The sequence below is a fragment of the Podarcis bocagei genome, assembly GCF_964188305.1.
Source record: "Podarcis bocagei genome assembly, chromosome: 17".
Lineage (NCBI taxonomy): Eukaryota > Metazoa > Chordata > Lepidosauria > Squamata > Lacertidae > Podarcis > Podarcis bocagei.
In genome coordinates this window covers 35,576,004-35,589,144 of record NC_138143.1, presented here as the reverse complement: position 1 = coordinate 35,589,144, position 13,141 = coordinate 35,576,004, and the positions used below count along the sequence as shown (strand labels likewise).

The following is a 13,141-nucleotide window of genomic DNA, read 5'->3' as shown; positions in this document are numbered from 1 at the left end:
CAGACATTAAAATATAAACTCTTGTGATTTCATTGTTTGCAGCAATGAGCTAAAAAGTATAAAAAGTATTATTGTGGCTAACACCTGGCTTGGAATAATAATTTTGTACAAGTTAATTTTCACTGTAGTTACAGTAAGGACATTATTCATCTGAATTAATATATATATACCTTAGTTCATACAATAAAAAAATGGGTGAGCGGCTGTAGTCCAATGGTGTATTAGACCTGCTGGTCCAGTTGTAATTTTGTGGACAGAGTAAGATTACATTTATTGCATTTGGATCTGCTGGTGAAAGTGAATAGAGCTATGTCAAACACTGCAGTTCTGTTCTCATTTGGTAGAAGGTCTAACTACATTGTGCAGTATGATATTATTACAACTTACATTGATTGGAGCTTCTTTCCCAATGTGCATTTTGATAAGAGTTAACCAAACACAGTTTTGACAACCCTGCCCATGTTGCAAAGCAGGAGAGCTACTTGGTACAGGCTGGTTGGGGTAAGAGCCAAGCTGTAGATCAATGTGCCCTTGATCTTGAGATTTCACCCACCTGTTACCTAGATGCTGGTTTCCTTTCCTATGAGCATAGATACCATTTCAAATTTTAGAAGGGCTACCAATAAAGATCCAAAACCTAGCAGCTGAATTCCTGTAATAGCAATGCAGTGTTGCTGAAACGCTGTTGTAACACATTTGTGATACAACACTGACCTATTTGTTGGTACACAGCATTCTGAGCATTTATATTTCGATATTTAAAAAAATTAATGGATTTGATTGTAACACATGCAGGATAAGAATAAATAGAGGTAAATTACTGGAGCTGAATCTGTGAATAGTGTCTCAGTTCTTTAACTAAAAGAAATTGCATTTCGTTGCTACCCAACTTCAGCACATAGTTTATGTACTTTTAATGTTTTACTTAAAAATAATAATAGCAACTCAAAGTAGTTATGATTTCTTTCCCTAGACGCGGCACCAGCGTGGTGATACACACCCATTAACTTTGGAAGAAATATTGGATGAAACACAGCACCTAGATATTGGACTGAAGCAGAAACAATGGTTAATGAGTGAGGTAACGAAAGCAACTATTCAGACTTCTGAGATAAGGCCAGTTCAAATAAGCATTTTTATCAAATGTTAACTCATATTGTTCAGCTGTCATACAGAGCTTTAATGAGCTATCAAAAGAGACAAACTTAGCAAGTTGTTAAATTACTATTTGGTAAATACTGGTTCAAGTTATTGTGAATATATTTTCTGTAATGTTTAATATTACATTTCCCCTAAAAACCTGATATCTAAATGCTATCTAATGTGAATGCATCACGTTAAAAAAGGTGTGGCACTCTTCAAAGCATATACATTCGTTAACATAAATGTCCAGTTCATATTGTGTGTATGCTAATTGTGGAATAGTTTTAATGTTGAGTGCTTTATAGTAATAAAAGCTTAAAAGCTCTGCATTTATTTAAATGTGGATTCTCAAATGTTACAATTGCAGGCATATTTTACTTTCACATACTCTAATAATATTTCCCTTTGGCTGTACAAGATGCCATCACTTTTAAACAGTAATTAAATGTTTAGCAAAGTCTAAACATAATCTGTTCTTGGGGAAAAGAGCACCCTGAAGCCCCCAGTGTTCATAGAATCCATGACTAGACATGTGCTAGCAAAATAAAACTGTGGCTTGTTGCCATATAACACACCTCCACCCACCTATTCTGAAACACCTGCCTTGCCCTATTGGTTCCAACAGAGTTTGCAAGCTGTTCAGCTTCATGCTCTTCTTCCAGCAGGGACATTCTGAGTGAACCAGGGTCTGCAGGTCACCATCAGTACTATTCAGTAGCAACTTGACTTGGCCAGAGTGGGCCTTGCTTTGGGCAGGGAAAATAGCTGGTGCTTGGAGGGGAGCTCCCACAGTCGGGCAAAAGAGGTCAATGTCTCCTGGGACAATCGCCAAGCACCTTCATCCCCAGGCTTATGAGCACTTCAGCCATCCCTACCCGTGAGTGAGTTACCAAGATACAGTTTTCTGAGAGACTCAACCATTTCAGCTTGACATATGAAACAACGTGTGTGTGTCCCGTCCCCCCCAAGAGCTGTTCTGGGGGTTCTCCCAACCCCCCCAGAGCCAATTTCATTGGGGTAGTGGTGAGAGTGTTTTCCTAGTATATTTTAGAGTTTACAAGCAGACACAGTCCTACCCACCTCAAATTCATATTGGACAAAACCCATACTGAGAAGCAGAGATACTGCAGAATAACTTTCCTTCAAGAAGTCCTGGAAAGAGGCAAGGCCAGAGTGATGGCTCATTCAGAGACACACCAGGCAGCCTCCTGGACAGGCACATAATTCTGCTTGATCTCTGCACCGACAGTGACTGAATATTCCAGTTGCTCGTGATGCCAAGACATCATGCAATTTACATAATCATTGGGTGGAAAGAGGCAGATCAGGTGAGTAATATAGGCATGCAACATGAAGTTCCTACTTTGGGCCTTTAATTTATTGTGGCTCTTCAATATGCAGTTTTATTGTGGTAGGCAGTATTTAGGAATTACTGTTTTAACAAAATGTATACAAAGCAAATACATGGCATCTTCTGTAAAAAGCTGAAAACATGTATTTATGTTACAGGCCCTTGTCAACAATCCCAAAATAGATGTTATAGATGGAAAATATGCTTTCAAACCTAAGTACAATTTGAAAGATAAAAAGGCCCTGCTTCGGCTCTTGGATAAACATGACCAGCGAGGGCTAGGAGGAATACTTCTAGAAGATATTGAAGAAGGACTGCCTAATGCACAGAAAGCCATAAAGGTAAGCAACACTCCCTAGTTTCATGTTAGGAATTTGTTTTTGTTATTCTGCAAAAGCAAACTTGTTAATTGCTTTTACTTTTCAATAATACGCTGCAGTTCAGAACAACTTGTGTGCACTATCTGGGCAAGGATCTATTTTTTTTCTGAGAGATGCTCAGAAGCTGCCTCGACAATCCCTCCCCTCCCCCAAGTTCTTTCAGCTCCTCTGAGTTCTTACAAACGCTGCTTAAAGGAGAAGATGGAAGAAAGTAGTGTACACAGCACCATTTTTTCTTTTTAAACGAACTGGTGGAAAACATCCACCCTTCTTTTTGAACTGCAGAGTTCAAAGAACAGTTTGGAAATTCATTGTGGACAGCTTCTGGTAGAATTTAAAATAAAAATCAGAGGTCAACCCTCTGAATCATAGCCGTTGTCTTACTCAGGCTACAAATCAGTATAAAAGGGCCTTTGCAGTATTGATGGGGGGGGAGTTCAATGAGACTTACTCCCAGGTAAGTCTGTATAGGATTCCACCCTAAATATACCAGTTTTACAAATGAGGAACTGATGCTGACAGAGAGTGAGTTCCTTAGGGTCCTCATCAGTTCAACTTGTGGTTGAGAATGCTTTTGAATTCTGGACTTCCTTTTTAAGAACCATGTTAGTGCTTTTAATGCTAAGTCAAAAGCTTAATACACACTCTTTTATTCACAAAACTACATTAAGTAACTGAATCATGGCAAAAGATTTTGGTATTTGTTTAGATCACTGATTTTAGACCACCTGCCATCTTAAAGACTCCGAACATCTTACGACACAACACCTAGAGGACCACCTAATAAATCACTTTTTCTGAAAATTCCATTAACATGAACACATTTAATTATTAATAAATTTGTATACCACCCTTTCTCCAAAGATCACAGGGTGTTTTGCAGCATAAAAATACATGAGAACACAAAATACATAAAAAACAAACAAACCAATAACTGTCTCCCCCAACACATTTAAAAGGCCATAGATCTGCCAGAGGCCTGTTCATTGAGAAATATTTTCGCCTGGCTCCTGAAGATATGCAATGAAGGTGCCAAATGAGCCTTGGGGAGAGCGTTCCACAAATGGGGAGCCACTGTAGAAAAGACCCGTTCTTTTGTTTCCACCCTCTGGATCTCTCATGGAGGGAGCATACTTTCAAACAGCTCTTACCCTAATGACAGGTGTTTTGACAGCTGCCTGCAGTTATGTGTGCTCATGTGATCATCGCGGCTAGATTTTTACCTAGCAGTAACATTCTCAGTGAAAAGCTGGCTTCCAGCAGCTTTCCAGAATATATGTATATGTAGGCTTTGTTTATTAATATATATGATAGAGATGGGCTAACTCCCCCTCATAATTCATTGAATTAGTGACTAGAATTAGAATGTTCTTCCTCTTGCTTCTACAACCATAAGTCAACAAACCATAAGACTCATTAGAATTTAGGATTATTCACCTTTCCCTTGTTTATAAAAGTGAACACTGTGGGGATAAATAATTTGTATCTTTCAAAAATCTGATGTTATGTGAGTTACAAGATGTTTTGCCCATTCACAAAATGCTTGCAAATTTTGGTAATTGTTTATGTCATAGGTGAAATTAATGCAAGGATCCGTCTCATATTTATTCTAAATGCGTTCCAGTGTTGAGCATCCACCCATATCTCTTAACAGATTCAGTTGTTGAGGATCTCAAAAGTACTGGAATTATCAGTGCTTAAGTACACTTATGTTTCTGTGTTTACATTTGAGGCTTTAGGGGACCAGATCATCTTTGTTACACGTCCTGATAAGAAGAAAATTCTTTTCTACAATGATAAGAGCTGTCAGTTTACAGTGGATGAAGGTTGGTTTTCTAATTACATCTTTAAAAATATGTATGTCTAGGGAAAGCATATTCTAGATATGGGTTTAGAATAGTTTATTACTGGGCTGTGAAACATTTGGTCAAGCAGATGTTGCTAGACTACAACTTTCATTATCACAGACAAGTGGCCGTTGTCTGGGGCTGATGAGAGCTGGAGTTCACCAAACCTGAGGCCACACTTGTGGTGTCACATGTTAAAATGTCACTCGCGTGTCTTACTTCATCTGATGTTGTACAGCTTGAACCTGAATTCTAATACATCTAATATTTAAATTCCAGAGCCTAAAATACTGAACACACTCATCTTAGCAGTGTGCTGGATGTTGGAGACCCTTGAAAGCAGGCATCATGGTCAAGGGCAGGGTTTCCCAACCTTGGGTCTCCAGCTGTTTCTGGACTACAATTCCCATCATCCCTGACCACTGATCCTGCTAGTTAGGGATGATGGGAGTTGTAGTCCAAAAACAGCTGGTGAGCCAAGGTTTGGAAACACTGCTCTAGGGCCTTTTAGCCTCCCTCGCATACAGCCACATAGTCCCCCTGTCCTCTTATGAAAGGGAAACATGCAGGCAGAGATTAATCTGGTACATGTAAACTTGTTAGTTTATTCATAGGAAATAACGAATTGAGAGGAGGCAAGTATGAGCCATTACTTAAAAACTCTATATTCCAGAAAAAAACAACAATAATCAAGAGATTCGAGCACCTTCTATGAGGCAAGTTAAAAGTGGTTGGGATTTTTTGTTAAGGCAATCTTAAGGGAGGAATACGGGAACAGGATTGTGCAGCCAGTGTAGAATTAAACCCTGTCCTCCTGTCCATCAGCGGACATCACCAGTGATGCCACCTGGTGTGTGTGTGTGGATTGGGGGAAATGGCCTTGCAGGCCAAATTGGACCTCCTGGGAGAGGGGCAGGTTTTCAGATAACTGCTGGGAATACGCAGATGATAAGACTGTTCCCTAAAGATAGGAGTGGTTGGTAGGCTTTTCATAAAGCCTTTTTCTCTCCTTCAAAAATTTATTTTAGAAGAATATGAGAGAAAATAATTGTAGATATAGCTAAGCTATGAATAAAGTGGGATTGTTCTGTTTTCTGAATGCTTTAGAGAAAGCATAGAAGCCATCCGGCATATGTAGTAATGTACTATTTTTATGTACTGTTTGATGATGATGTCATTTTTGTCCATTATGTGCTGCATTGTCATCATCATTATCATATTTTATTTATGAATTATCTAAATATAGTCAGTGTTGCACTTCTACCTGATGTTCAGTCTATTTAATCCCAATTCCTTTGCAATTTGGGGTGTCAGTAATTTGAAACATGGTTGATTTTTAAGGCTTTATGTTTATTTTCAGATAACAAAATTGTAATTATTAGCTTAATTTTTAAATTTAATATCACATGATAGGATGAATGCATAGCTGTGTAAAATGTTTGTGAAAGGTTAGAGTCTTCATAATTTGATCTGTAGATGGCAGCATAATCTCACATTTGTAGTTTGCTTGCTCTGTTATGGAAATAATTGTGTATAAATTTTGTTTTGGAATCTGTCATGGTACATTAACAGTGTGTTTTTGTGACCTGTGATTTTATCATTTATCTGATTTTTTAAAGCTTAAACTCTGCTAAAAAGATACAATACTTACTTCTTTCTTTCAGATATGAATAGTCAGCAACGGCTATCATAGGATAACCTACTACAGGCTTTATTTTAGAACAGTGGTTCCCAATTAGCTCAGTACTGTGGACCCTCTGTTTTTCAAAAGCCAGGCCATGAACCCCCTACTTTTGAAAATATTTATATCTGTATAGTAGTTTTTGTTATGTGAGTGGTGTTGCGAACCTGCTGGGTGGGTTACACAGACTCCTTGGGGTTCATGGACCACCAATTGGGAACCACTGTTTTAGACCATTACAAAATATATATCAAGTTGGCATACCCAATTCTTAAATACTAGAGCTTACTTGATATAATGCCACATGTGAATGATAACTTTGTAGTGAGCTATTTTCTCCTTATGGATAGGAGGGCGTATGGTTCTGGGAATCAGAAAATCAGGGCTAATAAGCATTTTCTGAACAGCTGGGACTTTTCTCTAGATCTGCATGCATCTTCCTGCCTTTTTTAGGGAAGGCAGGGCTTTCTCAGAATTCATTTTTTATTATTTCTGTTATTATTAGGGTTTTCGTGTTAATACAATAAAGCAAGACAGTCCCTTATCCCTGCCCCCTCTACCCCCAGTTCTCCACTGTTCCTCCCTTTGCTCTTGTGCTTTTTCAGTTACAGCATTTCCATTTCTGACATTCAGTTGTTTGGTGTGTTACACACAATGTTCAGGTTTACAGGTTCAGATAAGGATATAGGCCAATAAATGTCAGTGATGTTTGGGGCCCCAGATTAACAGTTGTTCAGTTAGAGAAGTTTCCATCCCTATGTTGTGCTCCCACTTCTTCAGGTTGTGAGTATTTTTCTGTGAAAGGTTCCAAAGCTGTGCTCCCAATTCTCTTAGAAACTAGACTTTTTATGTAGTTTATAGAGCAGCATTTTCTCACAGGCAAGCTAGCTGTAGGAGAGGAGGTCTTGTATTCAGTTTTCCATATTTGGTGTGATCCAGCCTTTTCAGTGTTGGAGGGTTATGCATTTTGCTGCCTGTGTGACTTAGTGGAACCATCTTTTCTGTATTTTCAATAATCCCCAGGTATGTAGCTGATTAGGATGTTGGTACCTCCTATTATCAGGAATTTGGCCAGGACCAAATTAATTCCATTCCCAGGAGGGTTTGATTATTGGGTAGCTCCATAGTTGGTGGGTTAGGCGGGCTGCTTACTTCTCCAGCAGTCATCCATGGGTGTAATCTCAGTCCAATGTCATGGTGAATAGGTTAATGCCACTGTACATAGGACTTTTCCCCACTGTGCAGGTGTTAGGTGGGCTTCTATTTCTTTGTTCCGCTTGTGTCTAATTGGGTTTAGATTGAGGCTTAATGTGTTACATATTAATGTGTATAAGCACTTAATTGAGTTTTCTCAAATGTGAAGGTATGCTGTTTGCAGATGATATGGTTGCACTCAGTGCTTCTGGCCAAGATTTTGCTTGAATTCTCAGAATTGTTAGGCGGCTACAGGAGGAAGGTTAGATTTTTGCATAAGTGTCCCAAAGGTTTTTAATTCATTATTCCATGTTATGATCTGTGATCTGTCCTCTCCCAGATCATGTTCATATGTTTTATGAAAGTGCTTCTTTTTTTTAGGCAAAGTTATTCAAGTGTTTTCAACAATGCTGTATTTTTGAGTTGTAAGAGTTCTGTCTTCTGGTAGGCTTGTTCCCTGTTTCTTTTTCAATGCCCAGAACACCAGTATTTCATTTCCTATATTACAAATGTCTCAGCAAACACAAGAATTGCATTTACTGTCTTAGCAGCTGTGAGACCTTATACAGTGCATTGTTGAATTTCATTTTTATTATGCCAGCTCATGAGGTTATCCATCTCATCCCACATAATGCCCGTCTTTGTGTTTAGAAAATCTCTGCAACTGTTTGGGTGTGCAAAACCTGCCACACTCCTCTCAGCCCAAGATTGCTGATCAAAATAATATAAAACAAGTGAAGAAATGCAAAAACTTGAAAATGTATTCATTTCAAATACTTTCTCTTCTACCTTTTCCTTACTCAGTTTAATACACTCTGTAAACTACTTGCACACTCCGTTCACATGTCTCGCGTTCACCTCAGTTACACAAACATTCACATACTGATTGGCTGATTCACCAGGCAGAGCTGCTGAGCTTACGGCTGCTCCCCTTAGCTACTAACTTGATCACTAAGGGGGAGTGTAGCCCCATCAAGTACAGGTTGTGCAGCTGATCCAAGATCAACAGAAACCTTAAGCAACAGTACTCTGGGTCAGACACATGTGCCCTCACCAGGGGCCGGGCACGGAAGGCAAAGGAGCCTGCTGACACCAGCCACCAAAGTGACACGGGCGCAGGGCTCGCTCAAGGAGGGCAGTGTCAGCAGCACCCCTCAATGCGCCCAGGGTAATTGCCCCGGAAGACACCCCCCCCCGCTACACTGCTGAGTACTGCTGCCTTTTCTCGATTAAGCCTCAGTTTGTTAATCTCCAACCAGTTCCATTTCTTTCATATTAAATCTAAAGGAGGAAAAGTCACAAAGGATTTCCTTGGTTAGCATCACATCAAAAACATGAATGCTTGGTATATGTGGGAATACCTGAAATGGTTTCTGACTCATGTTTTAGGGTTTTATTGATGGGTTGTGCACTGGGTCTGTTGACAGGCACTATCGAAGTTAATTACCATGGAATGAAGGGAAGTGGAATTGTACCAGTCACAGCCTTGATAAAGGCATTCCAGGAAAGCACTTAAAACGATATATAGAGGCAGGTTGCATGCAGGTTATCAGACCGTTGCTGCTCTTTGAAGCTTTGGGTCTCTTCTTCATTTTCTGTGACCCATAGGCCAAGATAGCTTTTTGGTTTTAAAAGTGTGTTAAAAAAACAACACCAATGAGACTTGGATAGAAGCATGATGTATCTTTTGATTTGTTAATCAGTTCCTTTAGGCTCAAACTAGTTGTTATAGGAAACGTGTGTCTGCTGCCAACCCATCTCTCCCCTGCTGTACCTACGGAAGGAAAACACATGAGAGCAGTGCGCTCTGCCTCCACTCCACCTCATTGTGGGAGATGTGGAGGCACCAAATGCAATGGCTTCACATCATTTACCTTTCACTTGAAGTTACTGGGAAGTCAGTGGGAGGAAATGCTGGTGCAGCAGCTGTCTAGTTTTAAGGACACGTACATTAAAGAAAAACGTATGGTACCAATCATTAGAATGTACTGAACTGATACTCACTAAGCCTAAGTGCATATGCATTTCTTATAAGGAAAAAGAAATCCCGAAAAGGTTGGGAGACTTTTCTAAAAGCAGTTGTGCTGAAGTGACCCTCTAACCAGCTTCCAGGAGTGTTCATCATTGACCTTTCAATTCACTACTGTAATTTAAAACCTTATGGTTTGTCTGCCGTGTCATTGACAATCTGGCAAAGCAGTTTTTCACACTGCTTAAAACTCTGCAACTTTTGAATTGTGAATGCAATGAGAAACATTTCCTGTTTGTTTATCCAGTTCTGTGTCAAATTAAGTATTCTTATTTTGGCATTTTAGAATTTCAGAAACTGTGGAGGAGTGTTCCTGTGGATTCCATGGATGAAGAGAAGATAGAAGAGTATCTGAAACGCCAGGGAATTTCTTCCATGCAGGAGGCTGGACCAAAGAAAATAGTAAGAATATTGCCATTTTTCCATGCTTTGCTCTAGTGTTGAGTCAGTTAAGGGGAACTTAATCTGGACAGAATTAATGCTTTATTACCCTTAAAATAATCAGGTTACAGGACAACGATCAGTATTTGTCTTGCAACTAATAAATGAGGTAGTTGTCTTCCTCTTCTTCTCCCTAGGCCTCTTTGCCCTTCTCCTACCAGGAATGCTTGCCTGAGATCTGGCAAATGGTTACAGCAATTTGATCCCTTTATGGACTCAGTAAACTTCATTCTTTTTGCATGGTGCCATGACATTAGGGTTAGGCTGGATTATAAGATTAGTGCTGGGAACTTTTCAAGGCTGTTCCCTATTTCACTATACCCGGGTCAAAATGTAGCATTTCTTTCATCCATGTACAGAGCAGTCATTTTGTTCAAAATCATTTATTATGACTATGTTACCATGTACATACATGGAGGTTTAAAGGAGAAATAATGAAGGGAGTGTGTTCATAAACTTGGAGCAAAGCACACACTTGTACCACCGATCAGCACACCTTCATGCTTCCCCTCCCCTTTGCACTTTTCCTTCAAATCATGGAGGTCTGAAGAAGTGCAGGGAATTTGAAGACGCGGTCCCACCCGCCCACTAGCTGATGTATGACATCAGGGGTGGTGTGGGTGCGACTCCCCCAAAATGGCCTCCACAGCCAAATAGGGGGGTAGCCTGGAGAGCCACGATTGGTCTGCAGTCCAGAAGTTCCCCACTCCTGCACTAAGTCATGGTTTAGTGTTGGTGTGTTTCTCAGGCAATCAAATTCATGGAGAACTGATATTTCAACTTCCGTTAGCCATGATAGGTAAAAAGAAAATGTCATGTTCAGTGATTATGTTTCTGGTTATCAGGAGCCAGGGCATCCATCAGAGATAAGTATTACTGTCATGCCCTGTTTGTGAGCTTCTTAGAGGTTGCCATCTGGCCACTGCTGGCAAGAGAGGATGCTGGGTTAGATAGGCTTTTGGTCTGATCCTGCAAGGCTGTTTGCAGAAAATGTTTTAACAGGATTATGATTATTCCTTATTTTTCCTTTTAGGCTCCAATTCAAAGGAGAAAGAAGCCTGCTTCTCAGAAGAAACGGAGGTTCAAGACTCACAATGACCATTTGGCTGGAGTTTTGAAGGATTACTCTGATGTGGTTCCGGGCAAGTAGAGGACCTTCTGGAAGGAACAGTTGTGAGCTTTGATGCAGATGCTCAGTAGCTCTGAGGGACGAGTGTCCTGTGTATAATGTTAAGTGGTTCTACCCCCTCCCAGCCCTGCAGCAGCCGAGAAGAACCAGCTCTTGAGATAAAGGATGAACTGTTCATCTATATTTATCTTATTGGCTAATATGAACTTGGATCAGAGCTGTTCACTGTCAATAGACCTCTGGTATTGGAGTTAAATATATTCAGCATGTAGTGCCAAGGTTCGTATTCACCATTTAAGTCTTTGAATAATTTTTTGGAGGTTCCGTGGGTATTTTCTTTTATTCATCGGGGTTGACTTAGAGATAAAATGGAGTGTTTGTTTTATCTCTCAAGGAAACATGTTTATAATAAAATACTAGAAAGACAAGGCATTTCTTTTGGGGTAAATTTTCTTGCCTGTTAACTGAACTACAATAAAAGCTGATGCTTTCTATTTTGCGGAAATAAAAATGAGTGGGGGTGGAAGTGTTAGGATACAATTTAAAATGGTCCTCCATGTTCACAACGTATTGTTTTCATGGGTCATTCTCCTTATTTATTATTTCACAAAGACCCTGGAAACCTCCATTAATTTTTAGTACAGAGTTTCAATTGGTCACCTGTGCCAGCAGCTCCACTCAGATTATGGAGGGTAAGCAGTTTACTGGGTTGAGTCATTTATACAGTTCAGCCTGTGTTGGAAAGCTGCATCTCATATGCCAGGCAAAACCAGTCCCCAAAATCATTTTGTCTAGCATGCTATATCCATGCTAATAATAGGTTTTTACGTCTTTTTATTTGTTTCCTACATTTATATCTTACATTTCCTCCAAGGAGCTCAGTGTGATGAATTATGGTTCTTCTTATCCTCATTTTGTCCACATAACAAACCTGCGAGGTAGGTTAGGCTAAGAGACTGACTGGGCCAAAATCACCTGGAGAGCTTCATGGCTCAAGCTCCAGCCTCCTCCCTCCATCTTAACTGTACTGCAAAAAGAATGGGACATGGTGGCATTCTTTTTCTTTTTCTAAAAAAATCATTGATCTACCTCAGGACTCAAATAAAAACTGTGTGTACGGAAGGTGAGGAATCAGGTATTCTTGCCTTCTCTAGCTATTTTTTACACTCTTCAGAGAGCAGGCATCCTCCTGTTTTGACAACCAATATACTAATTTAATGAAAGCCTGTTCCTTAGCTCTGTATTATTTGCAGTTTAAAACTGAATTATTTCTCAGAAGAGCTTGGTCTCTTCTCTACCTAATCATCTGACCTACAGCAGTTATGGAGTGATCAGGAACCCTTGTTGCCTGTGTGTGAAACAGAAATAAATGAAGGTAAGAGCATTTTGCTTAATCCTCCGCCCTAATTTACATAATTAAAATGAATAAAGTGTGTGTGTCCCAATCTAGAAAACCTGCAAGACAGTGAGGCAAAGACTCTGTTCTTGCAATGGTGTCTGCAGTTGAGATTGAGGATAGTGCCACTGCCAGTTCTGACCTTAGATAAGGAATTGTCACGTGCAGTAATGCCTCTTCAAATGAACTTACGGTAAAGGAGAGGCTTGTATCCGGCATATATTCTTCGAGGTACAAAGGGCCCAATCCACTTAGCTTTGAATGTTAGGAACTGGGCCTAGAGGTCTACAACCAAACATAGATTCAACTTGCTGTCTGTCCCTAGCCACCCTTAAAAGCTTGGGCATCCCAAATTGAGAGTGTGATTTTGGAAGTTTATTGGGTTGGCAATACAAATACAGATCTGCTTGATGCTGCTCTACAAATTGGTGTAACAGAAGGGTAATTTTATTTCCTCCCCTGATATTTATAACTATAGGCAAGGGAAGGGGGGGGGGAGGAAAAACAGAATAAAAAGGAAGTAGCAGCAGGATTTTGCATGGTTGCCTGA

General features: G+C 39.9%; 1 protein-coding gene across 4 annotated transcripts in view; it reads left to right on the top strand.

Annotated features, from left to right (window-relative positions):
- The window catches only part of GTF2E2 (general transcription factor IIE subunit 2), a 31,114-nt gene extending 19,491 nt beyond the window's left edge, over positions 1-11,623 (top strand). For all 4 annotated transcript variants that reach the window (XM_081176869.1, XM_081176868.1, XM_081176870.1 and 1 more), the window contains 5 exons: positions 974-1,081; positions 2,653-2,835; positions 4,607-4,700; positions 9,912-10,027; positions 11,100-11,623. In XM_081176869.1, the coding sequence (XP_081032995.1) occupies positions 974-1,081; positions 2,653-2,835; positions 4,607-4,700; positions 9,912-10,027; positions 11,100-11,216 (618 nt within the window). In that variant the 3' untranslated portion in view covers positions 11,217-11,623. The remainder of the gene's footprint in view (positions 1-973; positions 1,082-2,652; positions 2,836-4,606; positions 4,701-9,911; positions 10,028-11,099) is intronic.
- The last annotated feature ends 1,518 nt before the right edge of the window (positions 11,624-13,141 follow it).